The sequence below is a fragment of the Rhinopithecus roxellana genome, chromosome 17 (assembly GCF_007565055.1).
Source record: "Rhinopithecus roxellana isolate Shanxi Qingling chromosome 17, ASM756505v1, whole genome shotgun sequence".
Lineage (NCBI taxonomy): Eukaryota > Metazoa > Chordata > Mammalia > Primates > Cercopithecidae > Rhinopithecus > Rhinopithecus roxellana.
In genome coordinates this window covers 10,823,646-10,850,831 of record NC_044565.1, presented here as the reverse complement: position 1 = coordinate 10,850,831, position 27,186 = coordinate 10,823,646, and the positions used below count along the sequence as shown (strand labels likewise).

Sequence of the window (27,186 nt, the reverse complement as noted above, 5' to 3'; positions counted from 1 at the left end):
GACGTTTCCTGTGCATCATGATGCCCAGTAGGGAGGAAGTGGCAACAGTAAGTGACAACTGGCTTCATTATTTTGTTTGTTTTTAGTTTTGCTTTGTTTAAGAGTGAGAGAGATTTGAGCATGTTTGTAGGCTGAGAGGCACTCTTCTTCTGAAAGACTTCTTAGTCTTATTTTAAACAATTATTTTGAAATAACTTCAAACAGAAAAATTGCAAGATGAATACAAATAACTTTCTCTAATAATGTTTTTGTTTTATTTTGTTTTGTTTTGTTTTTGAGACAGGGTCTAGCTCTGTCTCCCAGGCTGGAATGCAGTGGTGCAAACATGGCTTACTGCAGCCTCAAACTCCCAGGCTTGAGTGATCCTCCCACCTCAGCCTCCCAAGTAGTTGGGACTACAGGTACACACCACCATGCTCAGCTAATTCTTCTATTTTTTTTTTTTTTTTTGTAGGGACAAGGTTTGGCCATATTGTCCAGGCTGGTCTCAGACTCCTGAGCTCAAGCGATCCTCCTGCCTCAGCCTCCCAAAATGCTGGGATTACAGGTGTGAGCCACAGTGCCAGGCCAAAACTTTCTTATCTCCTTAAACATTCCACGTGTTTCAGGTTAACATGGAATGCCCAACATGGTTGGGGGGTGGGGCAGATTCTGAAATTGTTAACATTTATCTGTGTTTATGCCCATTATCATTGTCAATGAAAAGTCAAACTAAAATATTTGAAGAGATTTATTCAGAGCCAAATATGAGTGACCAATGGCCCTTGACACACCCCTCAAGAGATCCTGAGAACATGTGCCCAAAGTGATCTGACTACAATTTGATTTTATACATTTTAGGGAGACATAAGACATCAATCAATACATGTAAGATGTACGTTGGTTTGGTCTGGAAAGGCAGGACAACTGGAAGGTGGGGGCTTTCAGGTATTGTGTAGATGCAGAAGTTTTCTGATTGGCAATTGGTTGAAAGAGTTAAATTATTGGCTGACTGCGGTGGCTCACACCTCTAATCCCAGCACTTTGGGAGGCCAAGGCAGGTGGATCGCCTGAGGCCAGGAGTTTAAGAACAGCCTGGCCAATGTGGTGAAACCCCGTCTCTACTAAAAATACAAAAATTAACTGGACATGGTGGCACATGCCTGTAATCCCAGCTACTGGGGAGGCTGAGGCAAGAGAATCGCTTGAACCCAGGAGGCAGAGGTTGCAGTGAGCTGACATCAAGCCATTGGACTCCAGCCTGGGCAGCAAGAGTGAAACTCCATCTCAAAAGAAAAAAAAGAGTTAAATTATTGTCTAGAGACTTGGGATCAATAGAAAGGAATGTCTGGGTTGACATAAGGGGTTGTGGAGACCAAGATTTTATCATGCAAGTGAAGCATCCAGGTGGCCGACTTCAGAGAGAATACATTGTAAATGTTTCTTATCAGACTTAAAGAGTCCAAAAGGGAGGAGGGTCTAACAAGGCATGTCCAGCCCCCCTTTCCCATCATGGCCCATACTAGTTTTTCAGGTTAACATGGAATGGCCCAACATGGTTGGGGGACTCAGAATTTTATTTTTAGTTTACATCATTATTCTTTTTCTGATCAATATGAGAGCAAGTCGCAGACATGATGTCATTTCACTCCTAAATCATGCAGTGTGTATTTCCCTCAAACAAGCACAGTTTTCTATAAGCTTTGTGCAACTGTCCCAATCAGGAAATTAACTTGATACAACATTAATCCAGACACCATTCAAATTTCAGCAACTGTAAAACTGTGAAATACCTCCCTTTTTTTTTTTTTTTTTTTTTTTTTTTTTTTTTTTTTTGAGACGGAGTCTCACTCTGTCGCCCAGGCTGGAGTGCAGTGGCACAGTCTCGGCTCACTGCAACCTCTGCCTCCTGGGTTCAAGCAGTTCTCTGTCTTGACCTCCTAAGTAACTGGAATTACAGGCACCTGCTACCATCCCTGGCTAATTTTTGTATTTTTAGTAGAGATGGAATTTCACCGTGTTGGCTAGGCTGACCTTGAACTCCTTACCTCGTGATCCACCCGCTTCAGCCTCCCAAAGTGCTGAGATTACAGGGATGAGCCACCACACCTGGCCTCTTTTTTTTTTTTTTTTTTTTTTTGAGATGGAGTTTCGCTCTTGTTGCCCAGGCTGGAGTGAAATGGTGCAATCTCGGCTCACTGCAACCTCCTCCTCACAAGTTCAAGTGATCCTCCTGCCTCAGCCTCCTGAGTAGCTGGGATTACAGGCATATGCTAATTTTGTATTTTTAGTAGAGATAGGGTTTCTCCCTGTTGGTCAGGTTGGTCTCAAACTCCCAACCTCAGGTGATCTACCCGCCTCAGCCTCCCAAAGTGCTGGGATTATAGGTATGAGCCACTGTGCCTGGTCCTCCTTTTTCTTTTTATCCAGGATCCAAATTTAGGATCATGTATTACATTTTTAAATTAAGTCCCTTTAATCTGTTTTAATCTGGAACATTTCCTCACTCTTATCCTGTCTTTCATGACCTTGACAAATTTAAAGGGTAGAAGTCTTTAATTCTATAGGATGGCCATCAACTTGGGTCTGTCTGGTGTTTCCTCAGGTCTAGATTTTTACATCGATTGGTTGATTGAGACAGAGTCTTGCTCTGTCACCCAGGCTGGAGTGCAGTGGTATGATCTCAGCTCACTACAATCTCTGCTGCCTGGGTTCAAGCAATTCTCGTGCCTCAGCCTCCTGAGTAGCTGGGACTACAGGTGTGCACCACCATGCCCAGCTAATTTTTGTATTTTTTGGTAGAAATGGAGTTTTGCCATGTTGGTCAGGCTGGTCTTGAACTCTTGGCTTCAAGTGATCTGCCCACTTCAGCCTCCCAAAGTGTTGGGATTACACTATGAGCCGCCATGGCTGGCCTAGACTTATAAATTCTTGGCAAGAACACCACACACACAAAAAATTGATTTTTTTTTTTGAGACAGGGTCTCGCTGTGTTGCCCAGGCTGGTCTTGAACTTCTGGGCTCAAGCGATTCTCCTGCCTCAGCCTCCCAAAGTGTTGGGATTACAAGCGTGAGCCACCGTGCCCGGCCCACAAAAACATTATACTGTGTTCTTCTCAGTGTGTCATATTGGGAGGCCCATGATGTCAGCTTTTCCCACCACTGATGATATTAACCTTGATTACCTGGTCAAGATGCTGTCTGCCAATTTCCTCCACTGTAACATCACCATTTTTGCCCTTTCCAACTAATAAGTATTTTCTGGGAAATACTCTGCAACTACCCTAATATCCCATTCCCCATCAAACCTCCACCCACCAGGCTTTGTATCCATTGAAGACTACTGTATGAATCAACTCTACTATAATAATTGCCAAATGGTGATCTATTTCCATTATTGCAGTTACATGTATTAGTTAGCATTCTACTATAAGGGCTTTCTCTTATATTTATTTACATACATATTTATTTGTTTCAGTATGGGTTCCAATTTTAAGCAGTGAGTTGTAATCCATTGCTGTCATTACTCATTATGATGCTCAATTTTTAGAGGCAGACAGAGTCTAGCTCTATTGTAGTGGCCAAATCATAGCTCCCTGCAACCTCGAATTGCTGGCCTCAACTGATCCTCCCACCTCAGTCTCCTGAGTAGCTGGGATTACAGGGATGTGCCACCCTGCCCAACTAATTTTTTAAATTTTTTGTAGGGTTCAGGTTATGTTGCCCAGGCTGGTCTCTAACTCCTAGGCAAAAGCAGTCCTCCTGCCTTGGCCTCCGTATGGGCTGGGGTTATAGGCAGGAGCCTCCACGCCTGGCTTGATGCTCAAATTTCTCACAGGTTTGGCCAGTGAGTATTCCTTTAAGCTGGTTTCTTATCATTTTGACATGTCTGTCACCCAGGTTGGAGTGCAGTGGCCAGATCTCAGCTAACTGCAAGCTCCGCCTCCCGGGTTCACGCCATTCTCCTGCCTCAGCCTCCTGAGTAGCTGGGACTACAGGCGCCTGCCACCTCGCCCAGCTAGTTTTTTGTATTTTTTTTTTTTTTTTTTTGAGACGGAGTCTCGCTTTGTCGCCCAGGCTGGAGTGCAGTGGCCGGATCTCAGCTCACTGCAAGCTCTGCCTCCTGGGTTTACACCATTCTCCTGCCTCAGCCTCCCAAGTAGCTGGGACTACAGGCGCCCGCCACCTCGCCCAGCTAGTTTTTTGTATTTTTTAGTAGAGACGGGGTTTCACCATGTTAGCCAGGATAGTCTCGATCTCCTGACCTCGTGATCCGCCTGTCTCGGCCTCCCAAAGTGCTGGGATTACAGGCTTGAGCCACCGCGCCCGGGCCAGTTTTTTGTATTTTTTAGTAGAGACGGGGTTTCACCGTGCTAGCCAGGATGGTCTCGATCTCCTGACCTCGTGATCTGCCCGTCTTGGCCTCCCAAAGTGCTGGGATTACAGGCTTGAGCCACCGCACCCGGCCTTTTTTTTTCTTTTTTAAGGAAAGGTCTTGCTCTGTCATCCAGGCTGGAGTGCAGTAGCACAATCATGGCTTATTGGCTTATTGCAGCCTCAATCTCCCAAGCTCAAGTGATCCTCCTTTGTCAGCCTCCCAAGTAGCTGGGATGACTGGCTAGTGCCATCATGTCTGGCCACTTTTTTATTTGTAGTTTTTTGTCATTGTTGTTTTGTTTTGTTGTTTTAATTTTTTTTTTTTTTAGACGGAGTCTCGCTCTGTCACCAGACTGGAGTGCAGTGGCGCGATCTCAGTTCACTGCAACCTGTGCCTCCCGGGTTCAAGCGATTGTCCTGCATCACCCTCCCGAGTAGCTGGGACTATAGGTGTGCACCACCACGCCCAGCTAATTGTCATATTTTTAGTAGAGATGGAGTTTCACCATGTTGGCCAGGTAATCTTGATCTCATGATCCGCCCGCCTCGGCCTCTCAAAGTGCTGGGATTACAGGCATGAGTCCCACTCCCAGCCTTTTTTTCATTTTTTTTGAAACACAGTCTCATTCTGTCGCCCAGGCTGGAGTGTAATGGTGCGATCTCAGCTCACTGCAACCTCCGCCTCCTGGGTTCAAGCAATTCTCCTGCCTCAGCCTCCCAAGTAGCTGGGATTACAAGTGCCCCCCACCACACCTGGCTAATTGTTTTGTGTTGTTAGTAGGGATGGGTTTTCACCATGTTGGCAAGGCTGGTCTTGAACTCCTGGCCTCAAGTGATCCACCTGCCTCAGCCTCCCAAAGTGCTGGGATTACAGGCGTGAGCCACCGTGCCCAATCTTTTTTATTTTTTGTGGAGACAGGGTCTCACTATGTTGCCCAGGCTGGTCTCAAATTCCTGGGCTCAAGTGATCCTCCTCCCTCAGCCTCCTAAAGTCCTGGGATTACAGGCATGAGCCACCATGCCAGGTGGCTAATCTCGTACTTTCCCTGGATAAGAAGTGAGACTCAAATTTCCCTGGATAAAATGTTTTTATTTCCCTGGATAAAAGGTTTTGGGGCTCGTCTCATACTTTCCCTGGATAAGAAGCAAGACTCAAAGGAGGCCAGGCAGCACGAACCTATGGCTAAGGTTATGCCAAGGCCACACTGAAGTCAGGCCACTTGAACTTGCTGTGAGAATCTTCTACTGGCACTGCTACGCCCTTCTCAGGTGCTGCAGGTGCACTGAGTGTATATCATGAACTCTGGCTAGGTCTTGTCTGCACTCCCTCAATATTCAAAGTCCAGTTGGAAACATTCCAGTTAGTTGGGTTAGGCCAAGTGCCTACCTTTAGGCTGTGAAAAAGTGGGAAGAAGAATAAATGTTCTCCAACTACCATAAAGGGGCTAGAGCTCATTCTGTCAATACTGTCCACAGTGGGGAAGTGTGCAGAAATATAAGATGATTTGAACACTAGGTGACCCACAGCCCCTTTCCCACATATCTGTTTTGTAGCTGGGGAGATACAGATACAGACATAAACAAAAGGATAAAGTTGGAAAGACTGTGCACCAAACCAGTGGCATGTTGATAAATGTTTAACAAAAGCTCCCCAGGGGAAAACAAACAAACAAACAACAAGCTGGATTTGTTATGTTCACCTATTTCTGTTGTGTAAGTACTCCCACCATGGCCAATTTCAAATGAGACACCACTGAATACAGAGTTGGAAAGAGATGTGCATTGGCATATATAGCATTCCCTCCATACAGATACTACAGATGGAAACTACTCAAGACCTCATAGTGAAATGCAGTAAAATACTCAGGAAGTGATGAGTTTTGAATATTTATTACCTTTGCTTTAATGAAATTTATTTAGCTATATGTTTATGTAATTTAATTTAATTTAATTTAATTTTTTTTTTTTTTTTTTTTTTGAGATGGAGCCTTGCTCTGTTGCCCAGGCTGGAGTGCAGTGGCCCAATCTCAGCCTACTGCAACCTCCGCCTCCCAGGTACAAGCAATTCTCCTGCCTCAGCCTCCTAAGTAGCGCCCAGCTAATTTTTGTATTTTTAGTAGAGATGGAGTTTCACTATGTTGGTCAGGCTGGTGTCAAACTCCTGACTTTGTGATCTGCCTGCCTTGGCCTCCCAAAGTGCTGGGATTACAGGCGTGAGCCACTGCGCCCAGCTGGTAATTTAATTTTTAATTAAGGCAATGTTTAGCAACTGGCATGCCCAATTCCAGAAAAGTCAGCAACACAAGCCGCTGGTGTGAGCTTCAGCACTTGAATGCACCAAACTGTCTCACTGTTTTCTTCTGGAAGTGGAATAATTGAGGGTGGGGAAGGCATACTCTTATTCATTGTTTTCATCATTTACATTATTTAAAAAACAGTGGCATTTATAGTGTTTAAAAAACGTACATGTACTTTCAAATATTTTTCAAATGAAAATTTAACTTAAAAAATAAATCCGGCCGAGTGCGGTGGCTCAGGCCTGTAATCCTAGCACTTTGGGAGGCCGAGGTGGGCGGATTACAAGGTCAGGAGTTCAAGACCAGACTGACCAACATGGTGAAACCCCGTCTCTACTAAAAATAGAAAAATTAGCCGGGCGTGGTGGTATGTGCCTGTAATCCCAGCTACTCAAGAGGCTGAGGCAGGAGAATCGTGTGAACCTGTGAGGCAGAGGTTGCAGTGAGCCGAGATTGCGCCACTGCACTCTAGCCTGGGCGACAGAGCTAGACTCCGTCTCAAAAATAAAAATAAAAATCATACATACATACCTACATAAATACATAAATAAATAAATCCAGCTGGGCGCGGTGGCTCACGCCTGTAATCCCAGCACTTTGGGAGGCCGAGGCGGGCGGATCGCAAGGTCAGAAGATGGAGACCATCCTGGCTAACACGGTGAAACCCCGTCTCTACTAAAAATACAAAAAATGAGCCAGGCGTGGTGGCGAGCACCTGTAGTCCCAGCTACTCGGGAGGCTGAGGCAGGAGAATGGCGTGAACCCAGGAGACGGAGCTTGCAGTGAGCCGAGATCGAGCCACTACACTCCAGCCTGGGCGACAGAGCAAGACTCCATCTCAAAAAAAAAAAAAAAAAAAATCATGGAAATTTTGACCCTTATCTCTCCTCCCTCAGTTGAGTGCAGTGTTAGTTGGCTTCCCTGACTTCAGTCACAACTCCTCCAACTGATTTATGGAAAAGGTTGCCAAATTACAATCTCTAAAGTTAATTCTGGGCTGAGGAACAGTGGTCACGCCTGTAATCCCAGAATTTTGGGAGGCTGAGGCAGGAGAATCACTTGAGGCCAGGAGTTCAAGACTAGCCTGTACAATACTGTCTCTACAAAAAAATTTTAAAAATTAGCTTCGCATGGTGGTGCATGCCTTTAGTCCTAGCTACTCAGGAGGCTGAGACAGGAGGATTGCTTGAGCCCAGGAGTTCAAGGCTGCAGTGCATTATCATGGCACCACTTTGCTCCAGCTAGGCAACAGAGTGATATATATATAATATAAGATAAACCTGATCATGTCTCTCCTTCCCCAAAATCTTCAGCCACATTGAGTACAAAGTCTCAGGCAGGATTTGAGCTCAACCTCCTTTTTGAAGATCCTCCATTCCTCTGCCTCCTTCCTGGGTCTCAGGCCACGGGTTTTCTTTTTCTTTTCTTTTTTTTTTCTTGAGACGGAGTCTCACTCTGTCACCCAGGCTGGAATGCAGTGGCGCAATCTCGGCTCACTGCAAGCTCCGCCTCCCGGGTTCATGCCACTCTCCTGCCTGAGCCTCTTGAGTAGCTGGGACTACAGGTGCCCGCCACCACGCCCGGCTCATTTTTTGTATTTTTAGTAGAGACGGGGTTTCACCGTGTTAGCCAGGATGGTCTCCATCTTCTGACCTTGCGATCCGCCCGCCTCGGCCTCCCAAAGTGCTGGGATTACAGACATGAGCCACTGCACCCGGCCAGGCCAGGGGTTTTCAAACCTTTCCATAGAGCTTGTGTTCACTGGGGGAGCAGGGAGTGGCTGAGCACCTGTGGGTAGACAAGGCGTGAGGCTCCAGCACCTATTCCCATCATAGCAGCTCTGATTTGATTTCACACATTTCAGGTAAGATTTCATTGAAAAAAAAAAAAAGGTTCTGTTGCTTAAAAGCAAACATTTGAAATGAACTGTCTTAGTCCAACAGGATGGCACATCTCAGTCAAAGACTCTCAAATCTGCATGCTTCTCCTTTGTTTATTTACTTCAACTGATGTTTATTGATCACTTGCTATGTGCCAGGCACTGGGGACAAGACGGACTGCCCCTCCCTAGAAGGCTTACAGTTCAGATGAGTGATGATGAGTATTTGAAGAAATTAAGGAACACTATCTTTCCCTTTCTTTCCCCTCACACATCTTTTATGGTTAATCTCAGATGCCATGGACTTTATAAATCTTTTCATCTGCCTTTCCTACTGACCAGAAGAACTCTCTTCTCCATATAAAATTTTGTGTGTAGAGGATGTTGGTTGTTTTTCCTGTTCATTTTCCATTCTCTCACCTTCTGGTGGTAGTGGTTGGAACATTCTTTGGGAAACAACCCTACCCCACCTTCTCCCTCCCAGTTCACTGGGTTCTGGTTAGTCTCCAGGAATGGGCAAGTGACCCCAGGCCTGGCCAGCTAGCACCTAGAACTTCCTTAGCCACAGCAATTGGTTCATATCTGGCCACCCTCTGACTCCAGTGATTGGTTTGGGATGGATGAATGATCCTAAATGTCTCACAGTGAATCCCAGACATGTGTAGGAGCCTCAGGAAACAGATGCTCTTTTCAGATGAATTTAAGCCTGAAAAGATGTAGACCCAGAATTTTGGGCAGCAATTTCGTTACACTGTAGAGAGTGAAGCCAACATGGAGGAAAGTAGAGCCAAGTGTTGGGAAGAGACTGGATCTTCCTGACACTCAATGAGTGGGTCAAGCCACATCTAAAGCTTGACCCCTGGCTCATTTGTTTGTATTGGCTCAGTTCCAGGAGCCAATACATTTCCCCATTTGCTTTAGTAATTTTCAGTCAGCTTTTCCAAAAGAATCTTGAATGATTTGCCATAGCAGAAATTTCTAATCTGGACTCTCTAAGAGCTCAAGCCTGGTATGTCTCTGGGTCCAGCCAGCCTGCTATGTAGGAGCCTGACCCTTTCTCAGGTTCTGTCTGTGTTCTGAAACCTTCAGGAGATCCCTTTATGTGTGGTCAGCAAGCTAATCCTTTACCATTTCCTTCTCTTCCACTGGGCTTTCCCCCGAGTGGGCAAGAAGGGAACCCTGTTTTTATGGAAGCAGGGAGTGATAAGTCCAGCTGGGTAAGTCCAGCCATCCAGCAAAGCAGCTGATATATCTATATCTATATCTATATCTATATCTATATCTATATCTATATCTATATCTATTAGATAGATAATATTGGCCAGGCATGGGCCATGCCTGAAATCCCAGCACTTTGGGAGACCGAGGCAGGTGTATCACCTGAGGTCAAGAGTTGGAGACCAGCCTTACCAACATGGTGTAACCCTGTCTCTACTGAAAATACAAAAATTAGCTGGACATGGTGGCAGACACCTGTAATCCCAACTACTCAGGAGGCTGAGGCAGGAGAATCGATTGAACCCAGGAGGCAGAGGTTGCAGTGAGCCGAAATCATGCCATTGCACTCCAGCCTGGGTGACAGAGCAAGACTCTGTCTCAAAAAAAATAAATAAATAAAAATAAAAAGTAATATATATTTGTAATGCTTTTTAAGAGATGGGGTCCCACTACGTTGCCCAGACTGGACTTGAGCTTTTGGTCTCAAGCCATCCTCCCACCTTAGCCTCCCGAGTAGCTGGGACTACAGGTGTGCACCACCACCAGGCCAGGCTAATTTGTGTGTGTGTCTGTGTGTGTGTGTTTTGTTGAGACAGGGTTTCACCATGTTGCCCAGGCTGGTCTCCAACTCCTGAGCTCAAGTGATCAGTCCCCCTTGGCCTCCCAAAGTGCTAGGATTACAGACTTGAGCCACTGCGCCCAGTCATTGTTTTTTTTTTTTTTTTTTTTTTTTTTTTTTTTTTTTGAGACGTAGTTTCGCTCTTGTTTCCCAGGCTGGAGTGCAGTGGTGCAGTCTCAGCTCACCACAACCTCTGCTTCCCGGATTCAAGCGATTCTCCTCCCTCAGCCTCTCAAGTAGCTGGGATTACAGGCATGCGCCACCACGGCCGGCTACATTTTGTATTTTTAGTAGAGACGGGGTTTCTCCATGTTGGTCAGGCTGGTCTCGAACTCCCGACCTCCGGTGATCCACCCTCCTAAGCCTCCCAAAGTGCTGGGATTGCACCGCGCCCGGCTGCTCTTTATGGCTGCAAATATGGGGCACTTGCCTTGTGCCAGGCACTATGCTGGGCATGTTACCCGCATTCTTATAGGTAATCCTCATAGCAAGTTGAGGAGTGGTGATAATTACAGTATTCCCACTGAACAGATGAGAAAGCTGAAGCTCAGAAAGGCCAATGACTGGACCAAGTCAATGACTGCAAGGTGAGTCAGTGACAGAGCTGGGGTTTCACGACGTGTTTAAGCACCGCCTCATTAGTTGTGGCCACTAGGCTTGGGCGGATAGCCTCGCAGAGGAACCTAAGTGGGGAGGGGGACGAAGAAGGAATATTCGGGACTGTGGGATGTTGAAAAGGGTCTCTTCAGAGGCTGCCGGGATTGAAACTGGGCAAGGTCCCAGGGCCCGAGTAGAGCCGGAACGTGCTATGCGGCGATCCCTGGGCCACGGGGTTTTCAGCGCCCGTGAAGCCAGGCTTGCCAGGCGGGGGCGGCTGGCGGGGCAGGGCCTCTCAGCCCGCCCCAAGTCCAGGTAAGCGCTCGCGACCCGCGCGGGCAGGGAGAACGCGCCTCCGCAGTGCTCGCGAGGTGCAGGGCGCCCCTGGCTCCGGAGCCGTCGGGCCAGGTCGGCTTGGCGCCCAGGGACTGGCCGGACGGGCTGGGCCTTTGGCGGGGGTGGAAGAGGAGGTTGCCGCGCCCTGCCCGGCCCAGGTGTCCTCTCCGAGGGCGGGGTTTGGAGCCCCGCAGCGGGAGATTCCCGGCCGGACTGGCGGGCGAGCGTCGAGAGACGGAAGCCGCGGAAAGGAGGCTAAGCCGGGCGGCGCGGGGAGCTCACTGCGCAGGCAAAGTCGCAGGGCAGCCAACATGTTCTCCCGAAACCACCGGAGCCGGGTCACCGTGGCCAGGGGCTCCGCCCTGGAGATGGAGTTCAAACGCGGCCGCTTCCGACTCAGCCTCTTCAGCGACCCGCCAGAGGTGAGAGACCCGCGTCCCTGCCTTCCCCTTCCGCGGCTCGCGGGGCCAGCCCCAACCACCTCGGTCTCCTTCCCTCGCCCGCGTGGACGCCGAGGGACGGTGACGCACGGTCTGGGTACAAACCCGACGGAGTTGTTGACCTAAAAAGTAAGGTGTGGACGGTCTGCATTTTCATTGGATCCGTGCTGCCCATTCCCCGGCCTGGTTAGGATGATTTGCCTGAGCCTGGAAAAAGGCTGGTCTCCATTTGTAGGGCCCCAGCTCGACTCCCAAAATGTGCCTGGACCCCAAAATGTCCTAGGCATCCCCGGGGCAAGGGCAGTGGGCAACTAGGCGGGCCCCAAACGCTCGGACTCTTGGCCTGGGCTCCCGCTTGTTCTCCTGCCGCCAGCCCCATCCCACAACCTGTCGCAGCCATCTGGGCCAGCCTGTCGTCAATCCCGACTTTAGGCCGGGGTGGCTTGCTTCTCCGAAGCCCAATTCAAAGGCTCCTCTATGCCCCTGCAGGGCTTTTAACTCTTTGGGGTTACTTCCCACACGCAAAATTTCCGCCTCCTTTCCTGGTGCCTAAGAGGAGTCCAGCCCCTAGGCTGAGCGTTTCCCCCTGTCCACCGTCCACGCGTTAACCGGTTGGAGCCCCACCTGTAAAGCCCTAGAGGCTAGGGCGGGGCTGAAGGTGTGTGGTTGAGCGGGGACTAACAGGGCGAATAGCTACCCCGAAGACTCTTCCGTCCCCAAGGTCAGACTCACACTCGCCCAAGGAGAGCCCAGTTCCAAGCCTTCCCTTCCGGGTCTGGAAAGGGTTAAGTGAGGTGGGCCTTCCTCCCGCCCCCTCGCCCTCCCGGCTGGGATTCCAGGCCTGGCTTCTGCCCTTTCCCTCCAGCCTGCCCAAAACAAAGGCTCTTTCACACCCTTGTCCCGGTGTCCCGTGCCTTCTCTGATTCAGAAGCTGGTGGGCCTGCGGAGAGGGGGCCTTTGTCGGGTCCCCTTGCCCCCAAGCGACTGGGACCGAGGAACCCGCGTGGGGCCAGCGTGGGGCAGTAAGGGGCGAGGCCTGGGACCAGGAGGAGGGGCCTGGGAGCTGGGGCCGCCCCTGGGACTAGCCTGGCCTTCGGGGACAGCTCGGAGGAGCTGGGGCGGAGCCGCAGAGCCCGGCGGCCGCCGAGTGGAGTGTGACTCCGTGGGCCTGGAGTGGAGGCGGGGGCGCTAGGCTGCAGCTGGCTGGGATTCGGGGCTGGTTTCCTGTCTGGAAGGGAAGGGGCCTGCAGAAGGGAGCGGGGACAGCAGCAAACAGACACACCCCTGCTTTCCTCCCTCCCTCTCCTCCCTTCTCTGGAAAAGCGAGGTAATTGTGAGTCCAGGGTGGAGGGGGCTGGATGGGGGCCCTGAGTTGGAAGGGGTGGCCCTGGGGCTGGGCTGCTTTACCAACTCACCCCTTTGTCCTGGGCTCCCTGGGCTCACTCTCCCCTGAGGTCCTCACCTCTGTGGCTCTTTTTCCTAACTTTCTCAAACTAAGCTCGAACCCCTCTCGGAAAGCTCCAACTTCCTGCAAGTCCCATGGCTCTAGAACCTGCATGAGGCTTCGTTTCCCTGCCCCCTTCCAGTTGTGCCTGCCCCTCACTGCCCTCTCCACACATAGATTCTCTGTCCACCAGGCCAGGGATGTGGGCGGGGGCTGGGGAGCAGCCAGAGTCGGAATGAAAGGGCCTTTTTCTTCCACAGCTGGGAGAACAGCTGCCACCAAAGCGAGACTGGACACTCTGTGCCTAGAGCCCCCTCTGCAGCTGGCCTTTCCTCCTGGGACCCCACTCATCCTCACTTCACTTTCCTTTTTTTCCCTGCCTGACTCACAGCAGGGCCCTGGAGCAGCAGTGGGTGAGGAAAATTTGTCACAGCAGTCAGAGAGGTTTAACAGGAGTGCAGAGGGATAAGGGCAGCCTCTGACCTCTGCCCAAAAGCTGGCCACCTCTTTAAAGACTGAGGGAACAGTGGGAGGAGGAACTGTGGGACAGTGTGGTACCTGTCTGTCCCCCCTCTGGAGGGGCTAACACAGGAAAGGGCACCGGGGGGCACAGAGATGCAGGACAGATTGCACATCCTGGAGGACCTGAATATGCTCTACATTCGGCAGATGGCACTCAGCCTGGAGGTAATCCCCCCACCCTTGGAGTATACACTTTCTTCACTTGCATCCCAGCCCCAATGTCTGCCCTGCACATTCCTGCTAGAGCATGTTGGGGAGAGCCAGGCCTGCTTAAAGTGGGGAGAGGGACAGGTGGTTCCCTATGCCTTGTGTTGGGTACAGTGTGTGGACCCAGGCTCAGTTCTGCCCATCGTAGTCTTATGTTTGCAGCAGGGTTTTTACACCTATTTCAGGAAGCTCTGTGGGTGAGTGTAGATGTCTGTTCTGGGGACAAGGGTTCCTTTTAGGTATGGGAAGGAGAGGAGTTCAACGTGAGCGAGGTTTGCAGAAAGGATGTAGCTTTACTAGAGAAGAGAAGGACGCTGGGCTATGAGTAAGGATTCTGCTGGCCCTTGAGATGGCAAGGTGCTGTTTATTCAAGTATTTGTTTTTTTCAATTATTTACAGAGACGAGGTCTCACTATATTGCCCAGGCTAGTCCTGGCTCAAGTGATCTCCCTACCTCGACCTCCCAAAATGTTGAGATTACAGGTGTGAGCCACTGCGCCTTGCCCTATGTATTCTTAAACACACGTATAGAACATGTACTATGTGCCAAGCTCCTTTCTAGACCATAGGATACCTCAGTGAACAAGACATGAAAGTTCCATTGTAGTGGGAGAATAGAAATATACATACAAACACATAAATAATATCACGTAAAGAAATTATGATGAAAATGGGGATGTAATGAAAATCAGATGAGGTAGGCAATGTTAGATGTGAGGTCAGGGGAGGCCTCTGTTGGGAGATCTTTGAGCTAAGCCCAGGAGGATTTGGAGATATGTGAAGATTGGAGGAAGGGCAAAGGCCCTGAGATGAGGACGAGGGTAATATATTTGTGGGAAAGAGAGCCAGTGTGGCTGGAATATAGTAGTTAGGGGTGGAGCTGATGGGCAGGGGCCAGATCATGCAGGGCCTTGAAGACCATGATAAGGCACCTGGATTTCACCTTAAGTGTGATGTTGGGCCATGGAAGGGTTTTAAGCAAGGGAATGACTCATGAGTCATGTTTTTAAATGATGGCTGCTATGGAGAATAGGCTGGTGGGAAGTTGATGGTAGGGTTGGGCGTGGAGGGTTGGCAAAAGAGGTCACAAATGTCCACCAGGTGGGAGGCTGTTTCAGTAATAGGGTAGTAAACCTGGTGGTGTGAATTAAAATGCTCATGGTGGAGAAAGGGAGTAGATTTAAAATGGTAGTGGTAGGTCTGACAGGATTTGCTGATGGATTGGATGGGAGGGGTAAGGCAAAGAAAGAGAACTCCAGGATGATTCCCAGGTATGTGGCTAAGCAACTGGGTGGTGTGGCTGTTTACGGAGGTGGGGATGATGGAGGAAGCTGTGGAAGTAACTGCCTGGACCAGACAGGGGCTGCTGCTGAGAGGTCAGAGGCAGGACTGCAAAGAGTCTAGATCAGGAATGGCAGGATATTGTATGTGCTGCCCTGCTCAAGCCCTGCCCCCACTCCCTGGATCATAGTAGATGTTACTGGTCAATTTTGGCACTCTTTATCAATGAGCCCAGACCTGGCCTCAGAATCTTTCTCAGGACCATCTTGGCATAAACTGTGCAGGTTGTGTCCTTCACACAGATGCCAGCCAGAGGTGAGAGTCCTGGTCTGGTTTCAACTGCATCAGGAGGGAGCACCTTTATCTAATTTGTTTGCCTGGAGAGGGTCAACTTTTCCTAATTTGTAGAAAAGTGTCCAGTGAACTCGTTGGGACTCTACCTAATTATCCTCCATCAGTGCATGAGATAAAACCTATTTGCCATTCGTAGTCCTCTGCAGTGTCCATGTCAGTTACAGTTGCTGTAGCCATATTTCACGTGCTAGATGGCTACTGAACATTTCCATCAGCACAGAAGGTTTTATTGGACAGAGCTGGTCTAGGTATGTAAATGTTTAAATTCTGCATCCTGCCCTCCTCCAAAAAATGTAATTTTTCTCTGTGGGAGGCCTGTTCAAGTTCTGGGGCAGAGGAGAGGCTTAGTTTCACTTTGGTCACTCTCCTTTAGGAGAGTGGCTGAGGGTGCTGTGTTCTTTCTCAACCAAGTTCAGCAGATCCTCAAAAGAGAGACCCATTGATATTTCAGGGAATGTTAAGAGAGATAGTCATGGAAGAGTAAATCCCAGAAGACTTTCTGGAGGAAGTGACTCAAGCTGCAAGTAAAGGGAGCTTGTTTTAAAATACATGCTAGGCCCGGGTAGAGATGAGACTTTCCCATATAATTCTCAAACAATGCTACGAAGGAGGTGGAATACTCCCCATTTTACAAACTCAGGCTCCAGGGGTCAAATTCTCTGGGCTTGTCAAGTCCCTAAGCCAGGATTTGTACTTAGCCCTGGTGGAAATTCTGAAGGAAACAGAGGGTGGTGAGAAGCAGAGCAGGAAGTCAGAGACAGAAGAGAGTGGGAGGGGTGGAAGGGATATCAACAGGGGGCCTAATGTGTGTGGGGCACATGACTCATTCTCTAGCCCCTTGGGATCTGACCCAGGTCCAGCTGACACCCAGCTCTGGGCTCTTTCCCAGGAGAGCCTGGGGGAAATGATGCCCACTTGGGGAGAGGGTGTGTTTGGGTGGGGAGGGGGCAACAAAGAACTATCCCTGGGGTGGGGAAACGCTAGAAGCACAAGGGTCCAGATCCTGAGCCAGGATTCCCAGTTCCTCTGCGTGAAAAGGTGGGAGCCAGTTTCCTAGGGCGCTCCCGGCCTTGGGCCTTGGGAGAGTGGATTTGGGGCTGGAGAGCAGTAAGGAAATAGAGGAGGTGTCTGGGCTTGTGGTCCCGCTCATCCATATTAGGCCCAGCGACCTCCCTAGGGCCCCAGCTCTCCCAATGTATACACTATCCGCCCTCCATACTCTCAGGCAAGGGGTCAACTTGGAGGGCAAACGCTATGCGGGAGGGGCCTCCCGGAGCTGGAGCACGTCGTGAAGGCCAGGAGCTTTTCCAGGGCAGTGGGGCGGACTCCCGGAGGTCCCTTCCTGCCGCGACGGAGTCTCGGTGGAAGCACCGCCTTGAGCCAAGCCCAACCAGGTGCCCGGAGGGACCTCCAACGCCCTGGTACCCCTCAGTTGCTCTCGCGGCAATTGGGAGCTGATGTCACCGGCGCCCTGAGCGCTGCGGCTGGAGGCGGTGCAGCTACGCCGGCGCCCTGGCTCCTCCGATTTCCCGCGGCCCTCGGGCCCCGCCGGCTCCCCAGACCAGTGCAGCTCTCTGGACTTCGCGCGCCTGTGCGCGCCTCTCGCAATGGACAGGGCTGGGGAAGGATCCGTGAGTGCTGGGACTGGGATGAGACTAGCCAAAATGGGGGTTGAGGACACCTCTGTGTCCCCTTCCTGCCGGGCTCACCCATTTGGGATGTTTGTGGCTGAAACTGGGTGCAGACTAGGGTTGGGGTTGGCAGGCAGCGTAGAACCCTGGTGCAGACAAAACTAGACTGGGAGAACCTATGTAGTCTGAAAGGGCTTCTTGGTGGAGGGGCTTTGGGAAAGGGTTGGCTTATTACAGAAGGAAAACAGGGGGAAGGTGATAAAAGTCCGGCCTAGCACAGTGGCCCAGAAAATAGCCAAGGAAGCATCTGTAGGCAGGCAGGACAAGGGTTTAGAAGAGGGAATTTAGGGTGTTCAGGTCTGAGAGACTTGAAGGCTGGAGCCACTAGGGACAGATACAAGGGCACAGGGTATGGAGGAGAGCTGGTATGAGGAAAAAGACAGGTTTGGGGTGGTCACATTAGTTCCCCTGTTTCAAACGGGTGACTCGACTTGTCTCCTGAGCCAATCTGTACACTGTGATGGAGTTAGTCTTCCAACTCCTCTCTGAAGCTTTCCTTGATCACCTCAGCCAGAAGCAAACAGAGTCTGTTTCTTGTGAGCATGATTGTGCCATGACATGGCACTTATGGAGCAGCCATTAAAGTTATCATCTCTCATCTCCCAGCTGGATTTTAAATGTACAGCCTTGCAGAGCACAGGAATGCTCCAGTGTTGACTGAGTAAATGCTGCTACCGCCAAAGTATAGCATCATGAAAATAAGCATCCCTGCCATTAATGTAAGCCGCATGCTGGGCACTGTGCTAAGTGCTTTAAGTTCCTGCCTCACAGAATTCTCACAGCCCTAGGATCTAGGGACTATTTCCATTCCTGCTTTACAGATGGGGAAACTGAGGCTTAGGGAGGTTGAGCAAATTGCCCATTGCTTTTTAAGAAGCAGGACCTCCAGGGCTCCTTTCTAAATGAATGTTCCTGAGAATCCTGGTGTCTCTCCCAGTGCCTCTCAGCTGGCTCTTATCCACAGTCTCTCACTCCTGGACCACCTACCTTCCCATCCCCATTCCTTGCCTCTGACCTTATCTCCCAAGCTCAGAGGGCCAGTAGGTGTTGGGTCTCCTAATTTGGGGTGTATAGGGTTCTTTGCAGCATCAATGAACACTGTAGGTGGTATGCTCCTTGTCCACTGATCCCTTGCCAACTAGATGTCCCCAGCATCACTTGAGTCTGAGGGATAACTCACATTTGCCTTTCCTTCTATCCATTCCCATGAGTTGGTGGTTCTCAACCTGGCTGTACCTCAGAATCACTTGGGGAGTCTTCCAAAAGTACATATGCCCCACTCCTAGAGATTCTTATTCTGCAAATCTTAGGTAGGGCCTGGTCATTTTTTTTTTTTAAACTCCAAAGATCTGATATTTTTTAAAGGAAATACAATTTCCAGTAGTACAAAGCGTATATATAAAGTATCATTAGGCTGGGCACGGTGACTCAAGCCTGTAATCCCAGCACTCTGGGAGGCCGAGGCGGGAGGATCACTTGAGGCCAGGAGTTCGAGACTAGGCTGGCCAACATGGCGAAACCCCATCTTTACTAAGAATACAAAAGTTTGGCCAGGCATGGTGTCTCATGCCTATAATCCCAGCACTTTGGGAGGCTGAGGCGGGTAGATCACCTGAGGTCAGGATTTCGAGACCAGCCTGGCCAACATGGTGAAACCCCGTCTCTACTAAAAATATAAAAATTAGCTGGGTGTGGTGGCTCACACCTGTAATCCCAGCTACTCCGGAGGCTGAGGCAGGATAATTGCTTGAACCTGGGAGGTGGAGGTTTCAGTGAGCCGAGATCATGCCACTGCACTCCAGCCTGGGCAACAGAGTGAGACTCAGTCTCAAAAAAAAAAAAAAAAAAAAATACAAAACTTAGTTGGGCATGGTGGTGCATGCCTGTAATCTCAGCTATTCAGGAGGCTGAGGCACAAGAATCACTTGAACCTGGAAGGTGGAAGTTGCAGTGAGTTGAGATTGCGCCACTGCACTCCAGCCTGGGTGACAGAGTGAGACCCAATCTCAAAAAAAAAAAAGTATCGGCCGGGCGCGGTGGCTCAAGCCTGTAATCCCAGCACTTTGGGAGGCCGAGACGGGCGGATCACGAGGTCAGGAGATCAAGACCATCCTGGCTAACATGGTGAAACCCCGTCTCTACTAAAAATACAAAAAACTAGCCGGGCGACCTGGCGGGTGCCTGTAGTCCCAGCTACTCGGGAGGCTGAGGCAGGAGAATGGCGTGAACCCGGGAGGCGGAGCTTGCAGTGAGCTGAGATCCAGCCACTGCACTCCAGCCTGGGCGACAGAGCAAGACTCCGTCTCAAAAAAAAAAAAAAAAAAAAAAGTATCATAAATGTTTTCCATTCCTGGCTCCCAGGCCTACAATCACTAATATTTTATGCATAAATATGCATATCTATATATATGTATATATATGTATGCATACACATATATATCATACATGTATGTGTAATGCTACCATTCTTTCCTCACATAATTTATTTTGGAGATTGTTTCATATCTGCATACAAATGCATACCTCTTTAATGTCTGCAATACTACAGGGTACAGATGTGCTGTTACTTATTTAACCAATGTCCTACTGAGGTGAGGGGGTTTTAATTTTGATGTTTAAAACAATGCTGCAATGAATATTTTTGTATTATGGCTTTACCTAGTTATATGTGAAACTGTATGTGTAAGATAAACTCCTAGATATTGGATAGCTGGATTAAAGGATATATGAATTCATAGTTTTCATAGATTTTTTTTCCAAATTACACTCAAAAGAGGCTGAAGGAATTTATACTTCCAACCATCAAATGCATGAGGGCATCTCTATTTTTATTTGTTATATATATTTTTTAGGGGTGGAGTCTCACTGTGTTGCTCAAGCTGGCCTTTGATCTTCTAGGCTCAAGGGATCCTCCCGCCTCAGCCTCCCTCACACACCACTGCACCTGGCTACAAAGCTTCTCTGGATATTCGTGGGCAGCTGAGATTGACACCCGGTGCCTGCTCTTGAACTGCCTAAAACATTAGTTTCTTGTCAGTTTTACTGGCCACAGCCCACTTGGGGACTGGGGAGTGCTTTAGCCTGTCCTCTGACTGACATTTCCTTCTCACCCTTCCCCCAACCCTGGCTAGGACACGGAGTTGCAGAGGAAGCTAGACCATGAGATCCGGATGAGGGAAGGGGCCTGTAAGCTGCTGGCAGCCTGCTCCCAGCGAGAGCAGGCTCTAGAGGCCACCAAGAGCCTGCTAGTGTGCAACAGCCGCATCCTCAGCTACATGGGCGAGCTGCAGCGGCGCAAGGAGGCGCAGGTGCTGGGGAAGACAGGCCGGCGGTGAGCAAGGGGGAGGCGAGGCCTTGATGGAGGCAGGAGGCCTTCTGGGTGGTGATGGTGCAGTGTGTGCATGTGTGGCATGTGGACCACCTTAAAGATGACTTCCCCATGAAGTCTTATCAGGGACCTGGGAGAGACCTTGGTGTTTTACCACCATTATGTGTTGCCCAGAGGTGCATTTGTGAGTAGGCAGGGCAGGACTTAGGAAAGTCAGTGTGTCTGGTGAAAGGCAGCTGATCTGAAGGGTAGCAAGTAATGCAAAAGCACTAATATGCTAAGCCCTGTCTGTGATCCAGTAAGACTGGCTACCTGGCTTTTGGAAAATTAATTTCCTCAATGCTAGTTCACAAAATGGCCAATTTACCACATACCGACAATAGTTTATTATCTGGGGTTCACCATCAGAGGCAGGGAGTGGGAAAGGAAATAAGAAACCACTTAAGGAAAGCCTACCCATTCAAACAAATTAGATTGTGCATTCTAAAAGAGCGCAGCTTCTGGATGTAAAATGTAAGCAACACTGACATTAGACTGTTGATCTGACAAGTCTATAATGACTTAAGTGATGCCATGATAAAACCAAAATATTGGGGAAAATATTTGGCAAATTATTCTAAGAATATGCCAATTTGGATAAAGTGGTCATTTGGAGAATTGGTTTTTAGGAAAGTGGCCTACTTACTCCACTGAGGCTGCTTGGGGAATTAGTCCCAGCCCCTCACAGGCATGGTGCTCATTCCACCCATGAAGGCTGACACAAGGGGAGGTTGCCAGGAGCTCACCCATTAAGCTACCAGAAGAAGGCAGAAAATCTACTCTATGGCTATCCCATGAAGCTAGAGGAAGGGCAAGCTGGCGGGGGGACAGCCTCTCCTGAGAAGCAGCATGGACGGACTCTGTCCTGCCTAAGTCCTCACACAGCCCACACAGGTGATTTGAGGTACACCCCAAGTGCCTAGCAGCTAAACACATTGCCATTAGTGCCACATCATTTAGCTTAAGGCTCTACTAAGTCAGTAATTACTTTAGTGGCATTATTGATAAGTACAGATGAACTGGCAGTCACTTCAGGAAAGGGACACATGTGGTGAGTCCTGATGCACAGGGAGGGAGGGAAGGTGGGGTGTTGGGCCCTGCAGTGGGGTGGGGAGGGGCTGCAGAACTTGGGGCACTAGTAGGGTACAGCATATAGGGCCAGGAGGAAAAAGGAGAAATCAAAGTTGGGGAGTGGTAGGGAAGGAAAAGGGTCTGTAGTGAATGGAACATAACTCTTCCCTATTGGTGATTTTCCTTTGAACAAATGTTGGCCAAATTATTTTCTGACCCAGTACCCTCCTATATCAAAGAAGTGATGGGATAGTGGGGAATAAGCAGCCTTCCTATTGTTAAAAAAAAGAAAAAAGAAAAAAAAAAAGCCTGGAAATGCCTCTAAGGCAGGGGTTTAATGGAGAGCCCTGAAATGAAGTCTCTCTGTGGGCACCTGTCCCCTCAAGGCCACACCTGTTTTTGGCAGGGGTCTGGAGAGGTGGTCAGGGAGGGTGCTTGGAGAGAGGAGCCCTGAGCTTGTGCCTTATGTGTGAGTTAATGTGGCTTGAGTGTCCCTGGTGTCCCCAAGCCTGGCAAACTGCTGGGTTCAATGGACAACTTTCCCTTATAGTCCCTCAGCCCTGCCTGTCAGCCTGGCTGGGGACCTGGTGGCTGAGGCCCTGGGACCAGGGGGATCCTAGAGTCCTTGGGACCAGAGCAAGGGGGAATAGTGGCTAGAGGCCAGGCCAGGACATTGTGATTTATCCACAGGCCTTCTGACAGTGGCCCGCCCGCTGAGCGCTCCCCCTGCCGCGGCCGGGTCTGCATCTCCGGTAAGAAGCACAGCTACCCCAGCTGCTGGCACCCCTTGCCCAGGCACACGGCCTCCTGCCCCATCTCAACATCTGTTCCTACCCCTCTTCCCCTTAGACCTCCGGATTCCACTCATGTGGAAGGACACAGAATATTTCAAGAACAAAGGTGGTGAGTTCCACACACCCTGGGACAGATTCAGGGGAATGACCCTGAAGTAGGAGGCTCTTGTGGGACGTATTTTTTGAGTTTTGCCCTCTTTGTTCCCAGACTTGCACCGCTGGGCTGTGTTCCTGCTACTGCAGCTGGGGGAACACATCCAGGACACAGAGATGATCCTGGTGGACAGGACCCTTACAGACATCTCCTTTCAGAGCAATGTGCTCTTGTGAGTACCTCAAACTGTGGCTCCCTTCCTCCACTCTGCTCCAGTTCTGGATGAGCAAGTTCCAGGGGAGGAAGCTGGGGGTGGGGGGCACCTGGCCTTCCCTGTGGAGCTGTCCTGCACTTGCCCCACCCACATCCCCCACCCTCTGCCTCCCCGGACTTTCCTGTGATCACCCTCCTTCCTCCCACCAGCGCTGAGGCGGGACCAGACTTTGAACTTCGGTTAGAGCTGTATGGGGCGTGTGTGGAAGAAGAGGGGGCCCTGACTGGCGCCCCCAAGAGGCTTGCCACCAAACTCAGCAGCTCCCTGGGCCGCTCCTCAGGGAGGCGTGTCCGGGCATCGCTGGACAGTGCTGGGGGTTCAGGGAGCAGTCCCATCTTGCTTCCCACCCCAGCTGTTGGGTAAGGCCTTGCACACTGCCACCACCCTCAGCTGCCTATATTCGGCCCACAGGTGACCTTTGAACTGTGTTGAGTGTGCAGAACCCATTTTGCATTGCTGCCAGGATGTGCGGACAGACATGAATGAGCAGTGGCCACGTAGCTGGGAGGCATTCCAGCCCATGCCCCAGAACTGGGCTGAAGCCAGTCCAGAAGACCAGTAGGAAGGCAGGGAGACTTAGGCCTTGGGGTCTTAACTTTTTAGTAGCAGCAAATACATTTTATTTTTAGAGACGGGGTCTCGAACTCCTGGGCTCAAGTGATCCTCCTGCCTCGGCCTCCCAAAATGGTAGGATTACAGGTATGAGCCACAGCACTCAGCCTAGCAAATACATTTTATGTGGATAGAGCAGAGCTTCTTGGTTGGAGCAGAGTATCCTGGACCTGTGGTGGTACCTACATGCACCCAGAGACACCTCATGGGACCACTGAAACTCTGAGAAACAGTTTGAGAACCTTTGGGTAGTCAACAGAATACTGATTTTGGACACAGATATGGGTTCAAATTCAAACTCCCCCACTTTCCAGCTACAAATTATGGGCAAGTTTCTTAACCTCGCTAAGCCTCAAGTTGCCTCATCTAGTTGAAGAATGCCACCAACCTCACAGGGCTGTCATAGGAATACAGTGGGATAAAACATATTAGGTCCTGACACTTAGCTGGAGCTCAGTAAATGTTCATTCCTAACCCTCTGGGGAGACAAGCGAGTTTTCTGTGGGGCAGCCTGAACAATGGGGCAGATCTGCTCAGCTCTTAGAGTTCCTGCTGGCCAACACGCCCCTCCCTCGGCTGATGCTCTCTCCTATCTCCCTTAGTGGTCCTCGTTACCACCTCTTGGCTCACACCACACTCACCCTGGCAGCAGTGCAAGATGGATTCCGCACACATGACCTCACCCTTGCCAGTCATGGTAAGTATGTATGTGCATGGGGGACACACACATGTGATGGTGAGAAGAGGGGCTGTGGGATGGTCCCCTTCTCATTCCCCTACCTCACCCTGCACTTCCTCCTCCTCCAGAGGAGAACCCTGCCTGGCTACCCCTTTATGGTAGCGTGTGTTGCCGTCTGGCAGCTCAGCCTCTCTGCATGACTCAGCCTACTGCAAGTGGTACCCTCAGGGTGCAGGTGAGGTGAGAGGGCCCTGAGGAGTGGAAGGGAGCAGGGAGAAGGTAGAGGAGAGCTGGATAACCAGGAATAGAAGAGCTAATGAAAAATCAAGATTTGGGTGGAAGAAATGGGATATGACCAGATGAGGGGAGGAATGGACAGCAGGGTGGACAAAAGGGGGGCTGAGAAGAGGGATACTGGGGGGTGTGACTTCCCCAGAAAATGTTGAGTCATTTGTGCAGCAAGCTGGGGAGATGCAGAACTGGGCACAAGTGCATGGAGTTCTGAAAGGCACAAACCTCTTCTGTTACCGGCGACCTGAGGATGCAGACACTGGGGAAGAGCCGCTGCTTACTATTGCCATCAACAAGGTGATGGGTCCCTTGTGGTAAGGCCACCAAAGGCACAGGCCCAGAAGCCTCTCCTTCAGGCCCCAGTAGGGTGGGCACGTACCTCAAAGAGATAGAAGCAGGCCTCCTGCTCCTGACAGTGCCACATCCAGCTTCTGGGGCCCGTATTCTCCCCCACCACAGCATCACTGGGAGAGGATTGTCCCATTCATTTGCCATCCTCAGTCCCTGCCAAGTCTCAGAGAGGGTTTTCCCGCCTGCCAGTTCAGGGCTCTTCATCCTCTCTCCCTCTTCTCCCTCAGATTCCAATTTGTATCTATTTTACCACTTCCCATTTCTCTCCAGGTCCAATTGCCCTTCTTTGCTCCTTATCCCTTTTATTGGCTTTCCTGCCTACTTTTTGGCAGTTCTGAGGGACCTCTGGCTGGAGCATCCTTTCCTGCCTCTGTGTCTTCCCTGCCTTGCTCAATCCATCTTTCCCTGTCTCAAGTTGATCTTCCTCCCCTGACTCAGGACTGGCTGTCTCATCTCCAGCCCTTTTTTGCCATTTCTTCCTACTCTGGTCAGTAGGAGACAAATGAGAGGGCTCAGCAAAAGCCCCGCAAGCTCATCCTTCTAAGGCAGGGGTGATCAAGGCTGCCTGATTCTCACTGCCAACTTCTGTGACCAAGGTAGACCTCTTCTTTCTCCTGCAGGAGACTCGAGTCCGGGCAGGGGAGCTGGACCAGGCTGTAGGACGGCCCTTCACGCTAAGCATCAGTAACCAGTATGGGGATGATGAGGTGACACACACCCTTCAGACAGAAAGTCGGGAAGCCCTGCAGAGCTGGATGGAGGCTCTGTGGCAGCTTTTCTTTGACATGAGTAAGAGAGAAGGGGGCTGGGTTGAACCTTTGGGAAGGACTGGAGTTTTGTCATTTTTACTAAAGGTCTCTGTTTCAAGATTGTGTGGAAGGGAATGTAGCAGGAGAAAGGGCAGCCTGGCCTTCTCTTCTAATCAGCGCTCTTCCTCCAGGCCAGTGGAAGCAGTGTTGTGACGAAATCATGAAAATTGAAACTCCTGCTTCCCGGAAACCACCCCAAGCACTGGCAAAGCAGGGGTCCTTGTACCATGAGATGGGTAAGTGAGAGGAATGTGCACTCCAGGAAGCTAATGGGAAGTAGGGTTGGGGACTTAAAGAGAAACCAGATAATGGAAACAGAGAAAGCACACTCTGGGCTACACCGGATCCCTGGGGACCCAATTCTCACCCAATCCTGTGTGTTCTTTTCTCTTCTCCAACTCTTCTTAGAACCACCTCCACCAAAGTTCAAAACAAAACCCCAATGAGCCAGGATCATTTCATTGATTTCTTTCCTAATTTCTTGTTTTCTGTTTCCCTTTCTGCATGTGGATTCCTGTCTCTTCCTCTGACCCCTCACTTGCCTGGCACCGCTTTCATTTTCTCCTCTTTCTTGGTTTCTTCACCCACCTCTGCTCCCCACCCGTCCCCTTCCCATCCCCATCTACCTTGTGCCCCTCATCTCAGTTTTATCAGAGCCCGTCGCCCCAGGGGGCCCAGGTGAGGGGCTGCTCCTGCAGGATAATGCAATCTCGGCTGAGATCCGGGCTTTGCTTTCTTCCTATTACAGTGACAGGTGATAGGGCTGGGTAGGCTTGGGGCCTGAGCTCTGACTAGCCCACCCCTCCCCCAATCCATTCCTGGTGCCACAGCTATTGAGCCGCTGGATGACATCGCAGCGGTGACAGACATCCTGACCCAGCGGGAGGGCGCAAGGCTGGAGACACCCCCACCCTGGCTGGCAATGTTTACAGACCAGCCTGCCCTGCCTAACCCTTGCTCGCCTGCCTCAGTGGCCCCAGCCCCAGCCTGGACCCACCCCCTGCCCTGGGGGAGACCCCGAACCTTTTCCCTGGATGCTGTCCCCCCAGACCACTCCCCGAGGGCTCGCTTGGTTGCCCCCCTCCCACCTCAGCGATCCCCACGGACCAGAGGCCTCTGCAGTAAAGGCCAACCTCGCACTTGGCTCCAGTCACCAGTGTGAGAGAGAAAGGTAGCTGGCATAGGATCTGCCCAGAAGAGAAAATGACCCATGCACAGTCGGGCTCTGGATACAGCGCTGTCTATAGCAAGCTGGCCAGTCTGGCCTCCTGTTCCTCTGCTGGACCTGGGGTAGGCTGCAGGGGTGGGCAGAAGCCCCTCTTAAATTGTGGTTGCCATGGTACTGAGGGACTCATTCCTGGGGCTGGCTGGGACCTCCCTAAACCCTTCCTGGAAGAAAACTGGAACCAACTCTGCCCTACCTCCCTGCACTAACCAGCTTTGAGGATGGCACTGAAGAACCCTTGGAGGAAACATACCTCCCTTGTGACTCCCACATCAACCATTAAAGCTATTTAACAGCAGCCTTCACCTGGCTCCTGAGGACAGGGTGCCTCTCTCTGCCTGGTTTAGACCTGCCTCACTTCATCCCTGGAGCATAGTT

The 27,186-nt window shown here is 50.4% G+C and overlaps 1 protein-coding gene across 8 annotated transcripts; it reads left to right on the top strand.

Annotated features, from left to right (window-relative positions):
* The first annotated feature begins 523 nt into the window (after window positions 1-523).
* RTKN (rhotekin) lies at window positions 524-27,128 on the top strand. 8 transcript variants are annotated; one of them, XM_030921359.1, is made up of 13 exons: window positions 524-547; window positions 10,901-11,724; window positions 20,373-20,572; window positions 22,370-22,431; window positions 22,529-22,582; window positions 22,682-22,799; window positions 22,991-23,200; window positions 24,056-24,150; window positions 24,261-24,367; window positions 24,592-24,720; window positions 25,395-25,563; window positions 25,715-25,819; window positions 26,414-27,125. In XM_030921359.1, the coding sequence occupies exons 2-13, from the start codon at window positions 11,614-11,616 to the stop codon at window positions 26,743-26,745; spliced, it is 1,692 nt and encodes a 563-aa protein (XP_030777219.1). In that variant the 5' UTR covers window positions 524-547; window positions 10,901-11,613; the 3' UTR covers window positions 26,746-27,125. The 8 variants fall into 8 exon arrangements, with proteins under 8 accessions (XP_030777219.1, XP_030777221.1, XP_030777222.1 ...); XM_030921361.1 differs by lacking the exon at window positions 524-547 and adding an exon at window positions 13,447-13,873 and having other exon boundaries at window positions 11,620-11,724; XM_030921362.1 differs by lacking the exons at window positions 524-547; window positions 10,901-11,724 and adding exons at window positions 11,756-11,871; window positions 13,447-13,873.
* The last annotated feature ends 58 nt before the right edge of the window (window positions 27,129-27,186 follow it).

Bases quoted from the DNA above. Each gene is read 5' to 3' on its own strand.
- RTKN (XM_030921359.1), top strand. From the start codon at position 11,614: ATGTTCTCCCGAAACCACCGGAGCCGGGTCACCGTGGCCAGGGGCTCC. The intron at 22,583-22,681 runs GTGAGTTCCACA...CTTTGTTCCCAG, and splicing joins ATATTTCAAGAACAAAGGTG to ACTTGCACCGCTGGGCTGTG. The intron at 25,564-25,714 runs GTAAGAGAGAAG...CTCTTCCTCCAG, and splicing joins GCAGCTTTTCTTTGACATGA to GCCAGTGGAAGCAGTGTTGT.